This window comes from Capricornis sumatraensis, chromosome 2, assembly GCF_032405125.1.
Source record: "Capricornis sumatraensis isolate serow.1 chromosome 2, serow.2, whole genome shotgun sequence".
Classification (NCBI taxonomy): Eukaryota; Metazoa; Chordata; class Mammalia; order Artiodactyla; family Bovidae; genus Capricornis; species Capricornis sumatraensis.
In genome coordinates, this window is record NC_091070.1 from 108,105,236 (window position 1) to 108,126,406 (window position 21,171).

At 40.7% G+C, this 21,171-nt stretch overlaps 1 protein-coding gene across 1 annotated transcript in view; it reads right to left on the reverse strand.

Moving 5' to 3' along the window:
- Window positions 1-4,785: 4,785 nt before the first annotated feature.
- Window positions 4,786-21,171, reverse strand: part of DDR2 (discoidin domain receptor tyrosine kinase 2) — a 64,897-nt gene continuing 48,511 nt past the window's right edge. The window contains exons 10-16 of the mRNA XM_068964516.1: window positions 19,681-19,891; window positions 17,070-17,293; window positions 15,507-15,634; window positions 13,061-13,252; window positions 12,343-12,577; window positions 10,326-10,475; window positions 4,786-4,920 (exon numbers count right to left, since the gene is read on the reverse strand). Of these exons, the coding sequence (XP_068820617.1) occupies window positions 4,786-4,920; window positions 10,326-10,475; window positions 12,343-12,577; window positions 13,061-13,252; window positions 15,507-15,634; window positions 17,070-17,293; window positions 19,681-19,891 (1,275 nt within the window). The remainder of the gene's footprint in view (window positions 4,921-10,325; window positions 10,476-12,342; window positions 12,578-13,060; window positions 13,253-15,506; window positions 15,635-17,069; window positions 17,294-19,680; window positions 19,892-21,171) is intronic.

A 21,171-nucleotide genomic window follows, 5' to 3' on the forward strand; every position in this document is an offset into this window, starting at 1 on the left:
ATTCCCCGGCTCCTCTCTTGGTCTTCATTTCCAAAGCAGCACTTGGAAAGCCAAGTCCAGCTCAGACACAGTTGATCTCTTTTCACCACCATGAATCCCTGGCACTGGAGGTGGTCTAGAACACCCATGTTCAAACTGCCTCCCTCTCCTGCATCCCATGAGATGAAAGGTCATTCCCTGGTGGTAGCTTATGTGTTTTTATATTCCTGATGGGTTTATCTTTTCTTAAAGCTCTGAAAAGCTCCCTTCCATGTCATACTCTGCACCTCACTTTCCATTTTTTAATGACTACTTTTAATAATCTCTATCATCCAGAATGTCCTCTCTCTCCATACACATTTATCTTTTATCTTCAAGACACTTTCGTTTTCTGTTCTCTTCAGAGATTGGCTTTCATGCTTCAGAATGGATTCTCAGCAGCACCATCTGTGTCTGTCTTGCTGCCCTTACCTCCCCCATCCTTCTCTCTATCACCCTTTATTATGTAGCCTCCTTTCTAAACCCCACCTGCCTCCCCGTCCAGTCACATGCACGTTCATTGCTCTACGTTCATACAGTGCCCTTTGTTATACAGTCTTGTACACTTGCAAGTGGTCTTTCCAGAGTAATAAAATCGCATTTCCCCTTGGGTGCCTCTTTAGACTCCAGATCTTTTCTTAGCACATATGTGTCTGGACAGCTCATCAAGATTTGGACCTAGCTATCACCACATTCACTAGCGAAAGTATAAATTTAAATCTACTACCCCAAACCACAATCTGGACATAAAACATTTCACATATATCATGAAAAAGATGACTTCCTAGAAAGGTAACAAGGCCCCACAGTTTCTCATCCCTTTTCCTACCTCCTTTTCTACATAATTCCTAGCTTCATTCTTCTATTCTTTAAAAGTTCTTCATTCTTCTTTAAAAGTTCACCTACTTTTAAATTCTAGATACTATGCCAAAGCCTTTGACTGTGTGGATCACAATAAGCTGTGGAAAATTCTGAAAGAGATGGGAATACCAGACCACCTCACCTGCCTCTTGAGAAACCTATATGCAGGACAGGAAGCAACAGTTAGAAATGGACATGGAACAACAGACTGGTTCTAAATAGGAAAAGGAGGACGTCAAGGCTGTATATTGTCACCCTGCTTATTTAACTTCTATGGAGAGTACCTCATGAGAAACGCTGGACTGGAAGAAGCACAAGCTGGAATCAAGATTGCCGGGAGAAATATCAGTAACCTCAGATATGCAGATAACACCACCCTTATGGCAGAAAGTGGAAGAACTGAAAAGCCTCTTGATGAAAGTGAAAGAGGAAAGTGAAAAAGTTGGCTTAAAGCTCAACATTCAGAAAACAAAGATCATGGCATCTGGTCCCATCACTTCATGGGAAATACATAGGGAAACAGTGTCAGACTTTATTTTTTGGGGCTCCAAAATCACTGCAGATGGTGACTGCAACCATGAAATTAAAATACGCTTACTCCTTGGAAGAAAAATTATGACCAACCTAGATAGCATATTTAAAGGCAGAGATCTTACTTTGCCAACAAAGGTCCATCTAGACAAGGCTATGGTTTTTCCTGTGGTCATGTATGGATGTGAGAGTTGGACTGTGAAGAAAACTGAGTGCCGAAGAATTGATGCTTTTGAACTGTGGTGTTGGAGAAGACTCTTGAGAGTCCTTTGGACTGCAAGGAGATCCAACCAGTCCATTCTGAAGGAGATTAGCCCTGGGATTTCTTTGGAAGGAATGATGCTGAAGCTGAAACTCCAGTACTTTGGCCACCTCACGTGAAGAGTTGACTCATTGGAAAAGACTCTGTTGCTGGGAGGGATTGGGGGCAGGAGGAGAAGGGGACAGCAGAGGATGAGATGGCTGGATAGCATCACTGACTCAATGGACGTGAGTCTGAGTGAACTCCAGGAGTTGGTGATGGACAGGGAGGCCTGGCGTGCTGCAATTCATGGGGTTGCAAAGAGTCGGACATGACTGTGCGACTGAACTGACTGAACTGAACTGAAGCCTTGATCATTTACCCTGATGGCTCTCTTAGGTTTGTACTGCTGAACTCAATGTGTATGACAAAGGAAGAAGTTAAAACTGTGTCTATAATACAAAAGTCTTAGTGCCAGAAGATGGAACATTCCTCATCTCAGAAAAAGATAACTGTACATGACATTACATATTTGCCAGTTGCTTGAAACAGATCACCTCTATGACTCAAGGCCAGGAAAATCTAGACATACTAAGTTAATTTTAAACTTTTTTTTTTAATGGTATCATGCAATGCAGTGGCTTGAGGCAGAATTGTAAAAAGAAATAAGTGGAAAGATACTAGACAAAGGAAGGATAAATTACATTACATATTTCCTCTTGCCACATGGGAAGTCATGGCCTGGTCTGAATGTAGCCCTGCCAGATGCTCATGGATCAAGGAGAACAAGTTGCAGGCCCTGATTTCAAGTCCCTTTGATTCTATTGAAATGGAAAGATTAACTTTAATGCATCAACTTGACTGAGACATGTGGCACCCAGATTACACATTATTTCTGGGTGTTTTTCTATAACGGTGTTTCCAGATGAGATTAACATTTTCATTGGTGAGCTGAGTAAGGCAGATTGCCCTCTCCAGCATGGGTGGGCATCATCCACTCCAATGATGGCCTAAATAGAAGAAAAAAAGTAAGGGGATATTTACCCTCTCTGCCTGACTACTTGAGCTCACACATCAGTCTTCGGCTCTCAACTGGGACTTAAAGCTTTGACCTTCTGGTTCTCAGAAGTACATCACCACCAGCTTTGTGGAACTCCTCAGTCTCCATAATTATGTAACCCAATTCCCCAATTCATTATAATAAATCATATATATATATATATATATATATATATATATAAAGTTTAGTTTCTCTGGGGAACTATGAATAATAAACGAAGTTATTACTGATCTTGAGAAGACAGAGTGTGTGGCAGGTCCCAAGTATAAAACAACATGAGAACATGTCTGGCCCTGCAGATATCGAATGAGATAAAGTATGTAGAAACACATGATAAACTTTAAAGCACTGAGCCGGTGACAGGCATTCCTATTACTACTATTATCATGACTTCTTCACATGATCTCTTTTGCTGACCACAATTATCAGAGCAGGAGATGACTGGACAACTGAGTCTGCAGCAATTGTAGATTCAATTATCCACTGAGGTCTGAATACATCAGAACTGGAAGAGACTTCAAGACCATCTCATTCCTGTTTCCTGTTTCCTACTGAATCTGAGGATCTGTGGAGTGTGAAAGCTCAGACTCTGTTCTGAGGGGACTTTTATTTAACAGTGTTATCAGTATCCATGGATTCTGAAGCCAGAGCCTCAAGCTTTCTTTTTCTGCTGGTCATACCGTCTCCAAGGCAAGAGTGTAAATCCCAAGCAGTAGCAGCAGATGACTCTTCCACACTCAACCTGCTCCTCTCAAGAACTCCTAGGGTTAAAAGGACATAAAACATCATCTCCCACAACCACTTATTATGTCAGAAACACTACCTCTTTCTTGCCTAGTCTTCAGCCTGTATCTCAACCTTTTCAGTGACAAAGGACTCCCCACCTCTCTAGGCAGCCCATTCATCCTTGTATATTCTGCCTCTGGCTGTATTTTCCCTAATAGGGAGTTAAAATCAATCTCCCTGTAATTTCCTTTCACCGATCCTCAGTCAACCCTTTGAAAACATTCAGAACATATCTATTCCCTATTGTACATGACCTTCAGATTTATGCCTGAGAAATTTAATCCCCAGCCCATAGGTTCCATAGAGTATTCATCCATTAAAAGAGCTGGAAGTTTTGGAGGAGATGAACCAAAGGGCCTACGATCAAGATAATAACAACAGTTTGTATTGACTCAAAATCAGGCTCTCACTAAAACACATACCTGAAAATGTCTGAACAAGGTAAGGGGAGGACCCTCCACAGAAATGAACGGCACACCGGTTACCTGTCCTCCACTGACCTCTTTTCCTGTGTCCATTCTCTATTTAAGAATACTTCCATGCATGAGGCACATTTTTTTTTGCAAATAACAATCCCTGTTCATAAAGCCTGGCAGTAAATATTCTTCCCTATGTCCATACTCTGTATTTCCTATGCATATAGATCTCAACCCTCATCCCTGCCCAGGAATGAACAAAACCACCATTCCAGTAAGTTGAGTTTTTTCTAAGCATGTAACATTTTGCCAGGAGAGGAAAATGCAGAGTTTAGGTCATGTCTACAGGCCAAATTAGGAAATCAAACCATCGGTAACTAGTTACTGAATACCATTTCATCAGATTCTCCACACTTACCAAGTGTTTTCCCTACGCCTAGTCTCATGTTTCCTAAGACATTAGTATTCTTCAAGTTTTTCTTTCTGAAATCACTTTTTAAAAGATAACATGGAAAATACATTGTAGAATTTGCACATTCATAAACACGAGCATATTTATCCTTTGTAAATTATCTAAATTATCTAGCGTTTGTTATCCAATACTTTAAGTACATCAAGTAAGAGTCTTTACTAGATTTTATCTGTCCTAGGCCTTTTTTTTTTTTTTTTTTTAGTTCTTTAACGTAAAAAAAAAACTATATATGTGTCAGGGGTAGAGTCGGGGAGTGGAGTGGAGGGAGACAAGGGACAGAAAGAGAGAAAGACAAACAAGCCTCTGTCTCCCAGGTCCATTCAGTGTCCAGATGGAGTGGCTTAAGCGAGGGTGAGTCGTGGGGCTTGTGAGGAGGACCTGTTGCCAGGCTCTGACAGCATCACTCGTCCGCCTGCTGAAGAAGCAGAAGGTGGATTTCCTGGAAAGAGGGCCGGTGCTTGGTGTCTCTTCTCCAGCAGCTGAGCATCAGCTTATACACAGAGTCAGGGCAAATGGCAGGCTGAGGGAGGTAAGTCTTTGGAAACAAAAAATGAACAAAAGAGGAGAATATTAGAAGAGTGTGGAGAAGAGGTCGCTGCGTCACAGTATGATTTGCCCACTCCCCACTTTCCTGGACTTGATAACCGAAATGGGTGTGGTGTCTCTCCTTCTTCACAAGAATTTTACATCATATCAATCCCTTTCCATTCTCTTTGTCTGTTCCAGGTCTGCAGAGCAGAATTTCCTGATGGGCCATCCTGTGGTCCCTGTGCGTGCATGCCTGCTAAGTTGCTTACCATCATGCAAAAGATGAAACTGAGGCAAGAAGACATCTTTGACTGGAAAGTGATTAGAACACCTAGTCCTCCAGTTATGGCCTATCCACAGTGAGCTTTATCTTGGTTGAGCCAGTTATGGCAAGGGCGGAAAGCATGTTAGTTGCCTTGGCTCCTTGGCTAAGAATGGAATCTGAGCCACTGAGACACAGGATGTATCCTGTGTCTTAACCATAGCTTTCTCTGTGCTCTCCTTCTCTTGTACTGGCCGCAGGTGGGAAGATTGGATTTCTTCTTTACATTATTCAGCAACATTTGTACATTTAACCCCTCTACAGCCCTGCCCTGAATTCCGACCTAGATCTGTATTTGGCTCTACTCTCAAAGCAAGTTACTGTGTCCACCCAGCAAGACTGACTCCATGTCATCTTCTGCTTACCTGTCATTTCCTGACCTATGTTTTTTAAAACCTTGTATACTGACATATTCCTAAACCAAACCTAAATGTCTCAAGCTTTTGGAATCACAGGTCCAACATCTGCTGCTAGTTAGTAATTACCCATTTCAATATTGCCTTCTCCCACACGTAGACCAGCCTGTATCGTGCATGGTAGGATCAGACGGTAGTTCCATCTTTAATTATTTGAAGAACCTCCATACTGTTTTCTTTAGTGGCTGCACCAATGTACATTGCCATCAGCAGTGCATGAGGCTTCCCTATTCTCTACGAGCTCACTAACATTTGTCGTTCCTTGTCTTTTTGATTATAGCCATTCTAAAGGTGCGAGGTGATATCTCATGATGGTTTTGATTTGCACTTCCCTGGCCTGCCAGGCTCCTTCCTCTGTCCATGGGATTCTCCAGGCAGGAATACTGGAGTGGGCTGCCATGCCCTCCTCCAGGAGACCTCCCTGAGCCAGGGATCGGACCCACATCCCTTCTGTCTCCTGCATTGGCAGGCAGGTTTTGTGCCATCAGTGCCACCTGGGAAGCCCAGTAACTAGCAGTGCTGAGCACCTTTCCATGTACCTGCTGGCCATCTGTTTGTTTGTCTTCTTTGGGAAAATGTTTAGTCAGATCTGCTCATTTAAAATTGGATGGTTGGGGGATTTTTGCTCTTGAGTTCAATGAGTTCTTTATGCATTTTGGATATTAACCCATATCAGATATATGATTTACAAATTTTTCTCCAATTTGGTAGTTTGCCTTTTCATTTTGATGGTTTCCATTGTTATAAAGATTTTTAGTTTGATGTAGTCCCACATGTTTAAGGTCTTGGCTTTGGTTGTCACACCCAGAAAATCATTGCTAAGACCAATGCCAAGGAGTTTTCCATCATCCATTCTTAATCAAAAGTAAAAAGACAAATACCTCTGGCTTCTATTTGAATATATAATGAGATCTGACAAACCTTAACTCAGTATGTTAAAAGTGACTATGGCTAAAAAATAGCAAGTATTTAAAAGAAATATTACTACTATTGTAAAAGATACAGGATAATAGACACTCTCGTATACTACTTGTGAAACTTAAAACTGTTAAGCCCTTATCCAGGGTGTTCACTTAATAATTTTAGAAAAAAAATATGTGTTTTGAGCTAACAGATATCAATAAAATGAAATGATAAATAACTTATTTGCCTTTTTCAAAGTTGTATAAACTTGGCAAATAAAGTTATATTTCATAATAATTCTCATGTTGACAGTATTTTACTTTTCATAACATCAAATAAAATAAGCTTTTTAAAACTGTATTTAATTTTTAATCATTTAATTTCATTTTGACCATGGGATTTCAAGAAAAGTGCTTTCTGAGAATTCTTTACAATTTGTAAAAACAAACTGAAAACAAAAATTGTCAAATACACTTGTAAATTACTGGAATTATTATTATAGATTTCCAAGCATTTTTAATTGACTTTGAAAGATTTAAGATTTGTCTAAGCTATGAGCCCTAACGATAAGATTCTCTGTAGAATTTGTGTTACTGAAAAGTTTTCTCCTGCACTTTATCTGCTATATTCGACAAGTTGGTGACATTAACAATGCTGTTTGAATACAAATTAGATCACACGCATAGAGTCCATAAAAATCCATCTAGCAGCTGATAGTGATGCATAACTATTGTGCTTACATTCTAATGTCAAACTTTCAAAAATTGAATACTTAAATTTTAACAATAAATTTAAAGTAATTAAAATTTGTAAACTGTTATAAAATATAGATTTAGTGAATTATGCTTAGTTTGTTCATATGTTGAATTAAATAAACTTTTATCAATATTTTAAACCTATAGGTGAGAAGCTTACTCATAATATGATGGTGATATTAGGCTTTGGTCTTGGCTTCACTCAAATATTTAATTTTATTATTCAACCATTTAGTAGTTGGTCAAAATATATTTGACTCTCTAGCATCATTTAGTAAAAGTGAACATGATGGACCCTTTTAATAAGCAGTTAAAAATAAATGAGAAAAATTAAATCCCAGAGATTATTAGAATTTAAAACTTCCATTAAATGATAAAACAATATTTTCTTTGGAAATGAATAGCATAACATTTTATTAATTAATATGCAACTTGAAGGCGATGGCACCCCATTCCAGTACTCTTGCCTGGCAAATCCCATGGACAGAGGAGCCTGGTAGGCTACGGTCAATGGGGTTGCAAAGAGTCGGACATGACTGAGCAACTTCCCTTTCACTTTTCACTTTCATCCATTGGAGAAGGATATGGCAGCCCACTCCAGTGTTCTTGCCTGAAGAATCCCAGGGATGGGGGAGCCTGGTGGGCCGCTGTCTATGGGGTCACACAGAGTCATACACAATTGAAGTGACTTAGCAGCAGCAGCAGCAGCATAACATTTGATTAATTAATATGCAACTTTTTAGTACTAAGTAAAAAGCTACCTAATATCAAAAATACATATAATGCAAAGCAGGCAGTGGACATAAAGTGTGGGGAGGGGAAGCATGCCTGTCTTGGCTGAATGTTTTGGTGGTTCAATTGTGCCTCATACTAATTGTTTTTGCATGTGAGATTTCAATCACTGAATAATAAAATCAGGGAAACTGAAAGGTTTAAAATATTCCTCCCTTTGCCTATAATGCCAGGATGTAAGCAAATTAGAATCATTGTTATGATGAATAAAATTACACTTTCTAATTGAACACATTACCTTTAATTGTCCATGAGACATCTAATAGGTCACCCAGGTGGCCATGACATGCCCCTAGTCCAGAAAAATTTTTTTTTCCTTTGGTGCACTCCTTATCTCACGCACCCAGCAGTAAATCATCTTTTGCCAAGATGAGAAGGCAATTACCTCATAACCAAAATAGATAATCTAGATCCCCTGAGTGATCTTAAAGTTTAAAGCTCAACATTCAGAAAACTAAGATCATGGCATCCGGTCCCATCACTTCATGGGAAATAGATGGGGAAACAGTGGAGTCAGTGTCAGACTTTATTTTGGGGGGCTCCAAAATCACTGCAGATGGTGATTGCAGCCATGAAATTAAAAGATGCTTACTCCTTGGAAGGAAAGTTATGACCCACCTAGATAGCATATTCAAAAGCAGAGGCATTACTTTGCCAACAAAGGTCCATCTAGTCAAGGCTATGGTTTTTCCAGTGGTCACATATGGATGTGAGAGTTGGACTGTGAAGAAAGCTGAGCGCCGAAGAATTGATGCTTTTGAACTGTGGTGTTGGAGAAGACTCTTGAGAGTCCCTTGGACTGCAACGAGATCCAACCAGTCCATTCTAAAGGAGATCAGCCCTGGGATTTCTTTGGAAGCAATGATGCTAAAGCTGAAACTCCAGTACTTTGGCCACCTCATGGGAAGAGTTGACTCATTGGAAAAGACTCTGATGCTGGGAGGGATTGGGGGCAGGATGAGAAGGGGACGACAGAAGATGAGATGGCTGGATGGCATCACCAACTCGATGGACGTGAGTTTGAGTGAACTCCGGGAGCTGGCGATGGACAGGGAGGCCTGGCGTGCTGCGATTCATGGGGTCGCAAAGAGTCGGACATGACTGAGTGACTGAGCTGAGCTGAGCTACCAAAATATCTACAGAGTATCACAATAAAACTTTAGGACACCCCCTTCCCTATTTTCAACCTGCTTATTCCACAGTCTCTAGTCATTCCCTTATCTTTTGTTTGCTTTAATCTGTTTAAGCACAGAGGATCCACTTTTAATTTTCTTCAAGAGCTTTTTCCCTCTCCTCAACTGTTATCATTTTCCTGTCTGAAATGCCACACTCCAAGTCACTCTGGGGGCTCAGCGCTCCAGCCACCAGAAAGCTTTCAATCCCACACCTCACAGGAACTTTAGACACTGAGCTATCTGAAAGAATCTTGGAATATCTTAACTAGAAATTGGAGGCCCTATCAACTTAGAAGCTTATCTTTTCCTGAGTCCCAAGAGGCCACAACATCTGGGCCCAGAGGTGCCTTCCAGGAACAGCAAAGCCAGGATGCACTTGAGGGTCTCTGGGCATGTAAGCTGAGAAATATTTTTAAACAGTCCAAACAAAATTTTTAACAAGTGCTAATAACTCCCTTATTCACTTTTAGCTTATGTTTTTATTCTTATGTTCCTCAACCACAAAGACAAACTATACAGTCTAGACCAGGAAACAGATCAAATATGAGAGACAGGATTTATTTCTTGGTATCTTTGACTTGGGCTTCCCTGGTGGCTCAGTTGGTTAAGAATCAACCTGCAATGCAGGAGACTCAGGTTCAATCCCTGGGTCAAGAAGGTCCCCTGGAGAAGTAAATGGCAACCCACCCAGTATTCTTGCCTGGAGAATCCCATGGATAGAGGAGCCTGACAGGCTACAGTCCATGGGGTTGCACAGAGTAGGACACAACTTAGCGACTAAACCACCACCATCTTTGAGTTATGCAGAAGCCTGATGGGACTCCCTCATGCTCCCCAGTGACCAGTGGGTTGACCCATGGATAAAGCAGAGTGTATGGATGCCTAGAGAGGGCCTTAGTCTTTCACATCACCCGGATAATTAGTGACAAATGACTGTCATCCAGGTAGCCCATTTTCCAGCTCAGGCCTATCCTGTTAATCAGAACTTTTCTTTCTCTCACCTTCAGGAGCACCCAAGGCCACATCTCTCCACCCCCAGAAGCTCTCACCTGCCTCCCTTGGTCTCGGAAGAACTCTCCAGTATTCTCAATGACCTGTTCATCTGACAGTTGGGAATAGGGCTGTTCCTGGCAAAAGGTGAATGTCTCCCACAGAGTCACCCCAAAGGCCCACACATCACTTGCTGTGGTGAATTTGCCCTGTTTAAGTAAGGAAAAGAAGAGAAAGTCAGAATAATCTATGTACGACAAAAGCAGAGAGATTTTCATAAAATGGAGTTTTTCACTACGCAGGGCAAGGAATACTGGAACTGCCAAGATATGCACTGGGAATCTAAAAACAATAGGAAGTTGTTTCAGTGCCAGCGTCCACCCATCTCTCACCCTCAGGATCTCTGCTGAGGTCTCCTTCTCTTGCAGATGAGATCCAAGGACTGAAGAGGATGTGGCCATAAGCTACCTGACTCTCCCCCTTAGAGTTAGAAGGTCAAACTCTAGGATCTAGGGCAGCCTCAGGTAAATGCCCGCGGGAAAGGAAAATAAGAACAGGAAGAGATCCAGATATCTCTGTGTTAGAGATAGAGGAATCCAGTGTGAATGCCTCGAGTAGTTCCTGTTCAGTGATCATCACAGTCTTGAACGATAGACTGACAAGTGATCTCAGTGAGATTCAGATGCAGTCAACATCCATTAAATACTTGCACGTGTTCTATTCAATAATCACAGTGCTGAAGTAGATAATATTTATTCCTACTTTTTAGATCAGAAAAGTGAGACAACATAGGTTTACTAAAATCCCTTGGTTTATAAGACCATTAATAATAGAAAAACTGAGAGTTGGACCAAAACCCTCTGAATCTTGGTCTAATAATGTTTTATAATACCATGAAATACATTTAAAGGGAGCAAAGCTTAATAATCACATTAGAAAGGGGTAAAATACATGATTTACCTATGTAGATGATAAAAATCTTTATAATGATTTATAAAATGGCGTATCTTACAGCATCATTCATAATCATAGGAAATTGGAAAGTACCAAATTATTATGACATTAGATTACAGGATATATCTATAATAGAATATTATATAACCATCAAAATCATGTTTTTGAAGAATATTTACTGCCAATGAGAGAGAATTTTATGTGCATAGTATCACCCCAATATGTAAAATAATTTTATATACCTAATACATATATTCAGAGAAATACATGTGTAGAAAAAATCCTCAAAGGAAATATACTAGAATATTAATATTAATAGCGGTTATCTTGGTGAGAGGAAAAAGATGACTATACAATTTTTATTTTAAAATTAACAAATTGTACAAGAATATGAACAAAAAACAAATAGATTAACAATAAATGAACAAAACTAGATTGCTTTCAGGCTTTTCTCTGGAATATTAAATGACAAAAGACAAAATTACATGTGTTCAGCATCGTAGGAAGTAAAAGTTTAAAGTTTAATAATTCTATAAATCAGCTAAGTGGCATAAAACCAAGTGGCATAAATTACCTCAAATATGCATGATAAGAGAAGAGAAGCATTTGGGAAAAAAAAAGATTATTCACTTGTGATTCAGAATACAAAGAACTGAATAAAAATTATAAAAGCAAAGAATGAGGAACTTAAAAAGTAAATGATGATAATCACTGAAATAGAAACAAAATAATTAATTAGAAATATGGTTATGAAATTAATACAAAAAATATTTTATGTGGATAACAGTTCTTTAAATGACAAAATTTTAATACCCCAAATTAAGATCAATAATATCCAAAGGGTAGAGATTTTTAAAAACTCATACTAAATCTCTTATCATTCCAGGATATTTTTAACCTTTCTCTCCAAATTTTCTATAGTAAGCATTTACAGTTTATCAGAAGAAATAGGCCAAGTGTTAAAAAATACTGATTAGTACCAAAGTAAGTCATCTCAGGTCAGAGAAAACATTAAAGTCTATTCCTCGTCTGTCCCCGGCTGTCTGTGGCGCACCTCTACATGCCCTGTGCACCTGCCTATGTGCTGGTTGCTAGGGCAGAGCTCAAAAACAGGAAACTCACCAGCAAGATGCTCTCCCAGGACATCCAGCGGATCGGGAGCACTGCCCGGCCCTGGATTCGGTAGTAGTCACCACTGTATAGGTTTCTGCTCATTCCAAAATCAGCTATCTTGATGGTATAGTTCTTACCCACTAAGCAGTTTCGTGTGGCCAGATCTCGATGAACAAAATTAAGTGAGGAAAGGTACTTCATACCAGATGCAATCTGGGTAGCCATAAACTTCAGGTTGGCATAACTGAGGAAATACAAAGGAAGAGAGAAAGTAGCCTACGGAAACAAGAACCTGTGAAAGGTACATACTCTACAGTTGGTACCAGCAAACTGGGGTTCCAACCTCAACATCCCTTCTCTCTTCCTCCGTTATCTCTTTGCTTTCCCCCAAAGCGCAGCTGCTCTGTTATTCCCTGCACACTAACTGGGAAAGACCTTGATGCTGGGAAAGATTGAGGGAAGGAGGAGAAGGGAGCGACAGAGGATGAGATGGCTGGATGGCATCACTGACTCAATGGACATAAGTCTGAGTAAACTCTGGGAGAGAGTGAAGAATAGGGAAGCCTGGTGTGCTGCAGTCTATGGGGTTGCAAAGAGTCAGACACAACTTAGCAACTGAACAACAATACCCCCTACCATCCGAGAACAATGATGAACTTTAAAGCTCACTGCTCCCCATCTTAGTGTCATGAACCCAGAAAAGAGATGGAAGACTCAGCTTATTTACCTGACAGTGGGTACACTGGCAGAGGAAGAACTGGGTGGCTCATGGCGGGAAAGAAACTGATTGAGATCTCCATTTTCCATGTACTCAGTGATCATGCAAAGAGGGTCCTCAGTGATGCACACAGCTAAGAGACGGATGATGTTTGGGTCCTTGAGCCGGGACATGATCTTTATCTCCTTGAGAAAATCATTCCTTTGAAGGACACAGACATAGATAAACCCAGAGCTTGCCAGAGTTAGAATCAAGAAGTGGGAAAAGACACAGCAAAGTCTAGTCCTGCCTATTATACTAGTCTTCTTTTCCTTTGGATAACCTTTGTGAGAACAGAGAAATTGCTTCCTGGAAACTGTCTCATTCTACTCATCCTGGAACATGATAAACCTTTATTCAACTGTAATTTGGGAGGCATATGGACCATGACATTCACATTTGCACCCTTACTATCCAACAAAAGCCCTGCCACATAGAAAGTGATTCAGTTCAGTTCAGTTCAGTCGCTCAGTTGTGTCCAACTCTTAGCGACCCCATGAATCACAGCACGCCAGGCTTCCCTGTCCATCACCAACTCCTGGAGTTCACTCAAACTCATGTGATTAATATTTGCTAAATCAAATGTAGGTTACTAAAAACTAGTCTTAAAAATAAAAGCTTCAACTGAAAATTATATCTTAAGTGCACTGGGGTCTTTCGCTTTTTTAAAAGTCATGGCGTCACTCTATAAACAAAGCTAAGGCACTTTTTTTTGAAAAAGAACAACCATCCTCTGGTTTATCTGGTAATTTTGTATTGTCCCATGCTGGCTTCTTTTAATGCAGAGTGTACCAGCAGACAATCACAACACACATTTAGTAACCTGTTCAAAATTGAGCGGTTTAAAGTTCATGGTGGTAATGCAGTCATTTCAAAAGAAGTACTCACTTGGCCAAAACTAATAGGTGTTAGAGTAGATGGTGATGACCACCCTTGAATCGCAAAGTGGGCTACCTTCCCAGTAGCAATATTTGGGGGAGTGAAACCACTAGCCCACATTCTCAAAACTATTGAAACAGACATGTTGTATGTCTCCTAGGAGTTCTCTAGCAATCCTGGACTGGGAGTCATACCAGTCAATATAAAATCCTTAAAATCAATATGGTTTCAACACCTCTCCTATTTCACTCCTCCTTCAACCTCAAAGCAAGGGGGTCCATGGTTTGGGAGGGCACACAACCTAAGCCATCCATTGTTGCTTAATTGGAGTGGGCACAGATGGGACACCAAACCTCACCAAAAGACAGTGAGCAAGGAGGGAGGCTCAAGAGGGAGGGGATATATGTATAATTATGGCTTATTCACATTGCTGTACAGCACAAACCAACACAACATGGTAAAAAAAAATGTTTTTAACGGGTAAAAGCTTTGTCACATGCCATAGTTCTTTTTCCTTTCTTCTTGCCACCTTCTCTAATCATGGGCTAATGTTTATATCAGGAATATTCTTTCTTTCAATGGGACCTGAGGATATCACTTTTCATTCATATTAGTATCCTTAAGATCGAAATTCTCACAGTTAAAATTCCAAAACCACTACAGTTCTGTTCCCTTGACTTTCTTTCTTCTTCATACCACATCCTGCCAATTGCAAGACTTTTAATAAAACCCTATCACCATTCTTGAAATTTATGATAATTTGAGGTATAGCAATGTAAACTTTTTATGAATTTGAACATCAGTGAGACAAGTCAAGGCAACACAAATGAAGAAATGCATATGTTACCCAGATGTGCAGATTTTCCTGAGACACATTCAATCAGCTTTCAACCAGCATGCCTGTCTGGGTGAGGATTAACTCACCATTACTGTAATGGAAAGGCTGTCAAACAACGGAGTGTGGCTGGAAACTGCAATTTATGTAGTAAAGGATCCAAGAGATTATTAGCCAGTTTGGAAAACTGCTAAAGGACTGTGGATCCTTTTGCTTTGAGGTCCATGGGTACTTTTCCAAGTAGAGGTAGCTTCTCATTTGGGGGGTTGCTGGATATAGACGAAGAGGAGCATAAAAGAGAAAACAGGGGATGAGAAAGTAAATAGAGATTCAGTGCGAAAAACGAATGGCAGAAGCTTAGCAAGAAAGATGTGTGTGGCTGTGAAAAGTTTGCAAGGGTAGGTAATGACATTCAGGAATGTCAGACTGTTGTGTAGTTGGGAAGCACAGTGCTGTGCAAAGGAGGTTAGGGAGTAAATAGGTGGCAGATCTAACAGAAAATGTACATTTGCTTTAGAAGGAGTTGAGAGTGAAGATGAGGATTACTGACCCATCAGAAATATAAAACACAACAATGGATATATGAGGCAGCTCACAGACCTTCCCATCTCAAAAGAAACAAACTGCTCAGAAGTTTCCAAGAGTATCCCTGATCCTGAAGATGAAACAAATATAGGAAAATTCAAAATGTAGACCACAGACCTGGCATTCTTGTTGGCATCTGCTCGGAGCATTTTCACAGCCACCAGGACAGGCTGGTTGGCACTGACATCTAGGGCAAAATCTTTGTCTTTGAACTTTTCCATTCCCTCCACTTCACAGAGATGAACCTAGACAAAAGTCATCTAGTCTCAGCATCATCATTTCTCCTGAAGATGTCTCAGTACTCTTGCTGGGCATTTCCTGGAGATAAACTAACTCTTACAACTCAGGCAAAATAATCAAAAGACCAATAAGAAGCTATGTGTAGCATATCTTTGACTCAAATAATTGATTTGTTTTAAATGGTAAGCTAATGTGATATGTTACTGCTTTATAAAAAATATTTATTGGTTGGAATAGTAAATATGTGAATGAATTTATAACAGCATTTTATTACAGCTATAAAATACAGTATTATTTTATTATACTATAAAATGTCATCTTGTATAAATGCTTCAACTTTGATACAAGGGAGTTTGGCTATAAGATCGCACAAAACATAAGGTATTTTATTCTCCAAGGTAATCCCTTAGGATGGAATTAGCATTATCGGGAACACCTACATGTCAGTAACAGTATAACAAGCCTGCATTTTCAACTCAGGGGACAGGATGAGTGGACATAACACCACAAACGAATGCCATGGGCCCTTCTTCCTCCAACACCACCAAACCTACACAAGGTTAAAGCAGGCCACCCATGCTGGAAACCAGTACCATACTCTTAGGAAACCAAGTCACATTTGGAGTTTAGATGGCGGTATTGAAGAACTTCTGTTGCCACTTAAATCATTGCTTTGACTTCTCGGAAGGCTCATGTGACTGTTTTAAGAGTGAAAAGTCAAATATTACATGCGTCACTCTGAGGGCAATTGAGAAGAGTGTTCTCCTTATCTTGGTTAGTGATTTATTCCCTAGTGGCTGATTCTGGGACGAAAAGCAGGGGCGAGGTTGTTTTTGACCATTTTACACGTAACTCCCATTAAAATGGAAAAAAAACAAATTGGCTATCCAATAGCAGGATGTTCTTGGACAGTTTATAAAAGATGATCACATCTTATGGTCCCCACCCTCTGTAACCTACTGTAAAATATTTAGAAAATATTGGATGTTTTTAGGATCTCTAAGTCTAGTGACTTTCCTGCTTTAAAAACTCTTGTATAGAAATCAGAATTCCCAGTAATTCCACAGCTATTTGACAAAGATGAGACTGACCCAATACTAGTCTTCTGGAGTAGGGGTCCCCACCTCCAGGAATGTATATATGTTCTAAAGGTGGAACTGATATAATAGTAATAGAAACAAAGTACACAATAAATGTAATACACTTGGGATTTGGGGATGCCAACCCCACCCCTCCCCCAATCTAAAACTGTCTTCCATGACACCTGGTGCCCAAACTGTTGGGGACCACTATAGAGGACCACGCGAGGAGAGACGGCTGGAGGACACGTCCCGTGTGAGTCCACTCCGGATGGGCCACTTTGCCCTACACATCATTTTTATTCAACTACTCCCTCTGAACTGCCAAGGACTGGAGACTCCACTCCAAGAATCAGCTCACCTCCCCAAACTGGCCTTCACCCAGCTTCTCCTTGAATGTTAAGAGCTTCCTGGGGAACTCTTCCACAGCCACGTCTTTTCCCGAAAGCAGGTCCATGGTAACAGCAGGCACAGAGTAGGTGTTGCCTCCAGTCACCCCCTGGAGGTTCACAATGTCAGCCTCTGCGTAGTGGGGCACGCCCTCGGGCCCACTGGGCTGGACTGGCTTCACAACGCCACTGCAGCCTGGGAAGACAAGGACAATGAGCTTCATCCCGTGGAGCATTTTTGGAGATCTCTTTAAGAAAGAAAATCTGACAGGAAGGCTAAAACATGCAGCCAATTCATGTTAATGTATGGCAAAAACCATCACAATATTGTAAACTAATTATCTTCCAATTATAATAAAGTAAAAAAAAAAAAAAAAAGGCCCCCAGTCTAACCTAGGCTATGACATTATTACTTGGACAATGGTTCCTCTAGAGACTTTCTTGTGGCCTCCAGAATACAGGTCACCATTTTATCTCTTACCCTTCTCCTCATACTACATGATCATTAACAATCTCCTTGACTAAACTTATGGAATTGCAGTGAAGCTCTAGGAAGGCTGGCTATACTAGTTAGGGCGGGAGTATTAAAGTTTTAGGATTTAACAGCATATTTTCTTAATTTTAAGATATGATCACTGATGTAAATAACCTACTTTCCGGATTTAAAACTTTGATTAAATTTATATGATCTAGCTTAAGACAGCCTAGCTTTAAAACACATTAAAATATGAGGGGGGATATTTTAGACTTCAGGAAGTAGGTAAGCTACTTTGGTTCGGCCTAAAAAATGAATTATATCCCTTTTCTTGTTATCTCTGTGACAGTCCCATAGTTCAATATGCTCCGTCAAAGTTTGCTATAATGGCACCCCACTCCAGTACTCTTGCCTGGGAAATCCCATGGATGGAGGAGCCTGGTAGGTTACAGTCCATGGGGTCGCTAAGAGTCGGACACGACTGAGCGACTTCACTTTCACTTTTCACTTTCATGCATTGGAGAAGGGAATGGCAACCCACTCCAGTGTTCTTGCCTGGAGAATCTCAGGGACAGAGGAGCCTCGTGGGCTTCTGTCTATGGGGTCGCACAGAGTCGGACACAACTGACGCGACTTAGCAGCAGCAGCAGCAGAATGGTAAATATAAAGAATGCTGAACTTCAAAGAATTGATGCTTTTGAACTGTGAGAAGACTCTTGAGAGTCCCTTGGACTGCAAGGAGATCCAACCAGTCCATCCTAAAGGAAATCAGTCCTGAATGTTCATTGGAAGGACTGATGCTGAAGCTGAAACTTCAATACTTTGGCCACCTGATGTGAAGAACTGACTCATTGGAAAAGACCGTGATGCTGGGAAAGACTGAAGGCAGGAAGAGAAGGGGATGACAGAGGATGAGATAGTTGGATGGCATCACCAACTCGATAGACATGAGTTTGTGCAAGCTTTGGGAGTTGGTGATGGACAGGGAAGCCTGGCATGCTGCAGTCCATGGGGTCACAAAGAGTCAGACACAAGTGAGCTGCTGAACTGAACTGAACTAAACTGAGTGGTAAATACACATTAGTGTCCTTTCTTCATTTGGAAAGACTCCCTTGAAAAGCCTCTGCCCTCGTGATTAGTCCTGCTACTTTTCCAATGACCTGAACACCATCAGTCCTCTCCTATTGATGCAGGTCACTTTTGGTTGCTGTTATTATGGAAAGAAAACCTGCTCTTAGTCTCAGTGATGACCCCAGCATCCCTTCTGATGTCACTCTGTAGCCATTTTTAAAAAACACTGGGATGTGAATCAATTGGCACCATTTACCAAAGCAATGCTTTTACTGAGAAAAGGCAAGAGATATTTACTTTCATAATAAAATCATATATGAGTCTAATACATCATTCACCAAAGAAAAATGAACAAAATTAAATAACACAATTATCTGTGCTTAGTCTCTCAGTTGTGTCCAGCTCTTTGCAACCCCATGGACTGTAGCCTGCAGGCTCCTCTGTCCACGCAGATTCTCCAGGCAAGAATACTGGAGTGGGCCCTTCTCCAGGGGATCTTCCCTACCCAGGGATCGAACCCAGGTCTCTCACATTGCAGGCAGATTCTTTACTGTCTGTACCACCAGGGACACCCAACACAATTATCTAGGTGACTAAAAACTGGGGATTTTAGGATGTCTTTAGCTTCATTGCTTTTTCTTCAAGTTTGATTCTAGTCCTGAATTTACCCCTATTGGTGTTTGATGTTGAGTAAGTACCTTATCTGAATCTTCTTACTTTCCTCTCATGAAAAAAGAGGAGGTTGGACTAGTTGGATTGTTTAGGTTCTTCCAGTGTTAACACTTTACTAACACATTTTATCTATTTTCTTCTTCTAACATGTGGGGCCTTCCAAACATCTGCTATTATTAGTAGCAGAGGAGAGATGCTCAGATTTGAGCAGGAGTAGCAGCAGACCCAATCAAGAAAGACAGTGTGGACTTTCCAGGAGAAGGTGGACTTCTCTAGGCTAAGCTAGACTTGGTTGAGCAGGAGTAATTGTGTCACACCTTCATAAACCTTGTCCCTCAATTCTCTGCCCATCACTTCATCCTCACCTGACTCTTCCTCCCCTGGAGCAAATTCTGGAAGTTTTCGTATCAGCCTGGATGGCTCCTGGTAGTCAGGGCGAAGTGGAAAGATGCGATCATAAGTGGAGTTGGACTCCTGCTCACTTGGTGATGAAGAGCGGTTATTGTTGAACATGCTGGATTCACTGGGCAGGGAAAGGCTGACTGTCATTTCATCATCCAGCATCCTCCGGGAAGCCTAAAAGAGAAGGGGAGAAAGGCATGTTGGCACAAAAGAGATCATCACTCCCTCCTCTTCTTAAAGCCAGCTCTTCCACTCAGATGAAAATCACTCTTTAATACTCAAACTCCAGAAGCAATGCAAGTGACAGGGATGCAGCCTGGTTCCACAAATACCTACACTGTAGAAATTCAGAAAAATCTTTCATTTCATCAAGGAAGAATTTGACTTCTAAATAAATACACTGCCAACATTCATCAACTCCCACTGAAGAACTTATAAGCATCATTCACATGACACTGTAGGAACCTATCAACAACCAGTCAAAGAATACCAATCTTAGCATTTTCAAAGTTCTATTAAATAATGGGTTTTCCTGACACCATTCAACCACTTGATTTTGTATAGATATAAATTAAAATGCTCATGAACACAACAAATGTGTTGTACTACGATGAATCTGTATTTCACCTGATCACTCTGGCATTGTATGTTAGAGTAAAACTCTCTTTATCCTGCATTTCCACTAACCAAAAATAAAATGACTACAAAATAGGAAAGGAAAGCCCTACGTGTCTAGGGATACTGAGGTGAATTATACCTGTGTGTGTGTGTGTGAGTGTGTGTGTGTGTTAGTAGCTCAGTCATGTCCCACTCTCTGTGACTCCTTGAACTATAGCCCACCAGGCTCCTCTGTCCATGGAATTCTCCAGGCAAGAATACTGGAGTGGGTTCCCATTCCCTTCTCCAGGGATCTTCTCAACCCAGGGATTAAACCCAGGTCTCCTGCATTGAAGGCAGATTTTTTACCATTTGAGCCACCAGGGAAGCCCAAATTATACCTAACACAGGAATAAGAAGAATTAAACAGCTAATTGTTCTTGCATTCCATCTAATATGGCCTGCCTGCTCCTTCAAAATGAACCCTCATAATCTAAACATATATGACTCTTTAGATTTAAACACGTGAAATGTTCTACTCCAGCAAACATACCTTGAGTGCACAATGGAGAAATTGAGATGTTTGCTCCATAAGCTAGGCTGATAGATCCTCAGCAATGAGCATGGAGCCCAGCACATGTAGGTACTCAATAAATATGGGTTGACTCTCTCAAAGAGAGAATTGAGGACACCAGTATAAGTATCCTGCAAATAATGCTATAGCATAAGGCTACTTTGAGTAATGTATTGGGAATATAAATATATGCTTAAGGGTCTTCTTCTTCCAAAAAAAATCCTTTCCTCAAGGAGAAATCCTGTGTTATTCCAGAGCATTTTTGAGTTTTCTCACTCAGGAT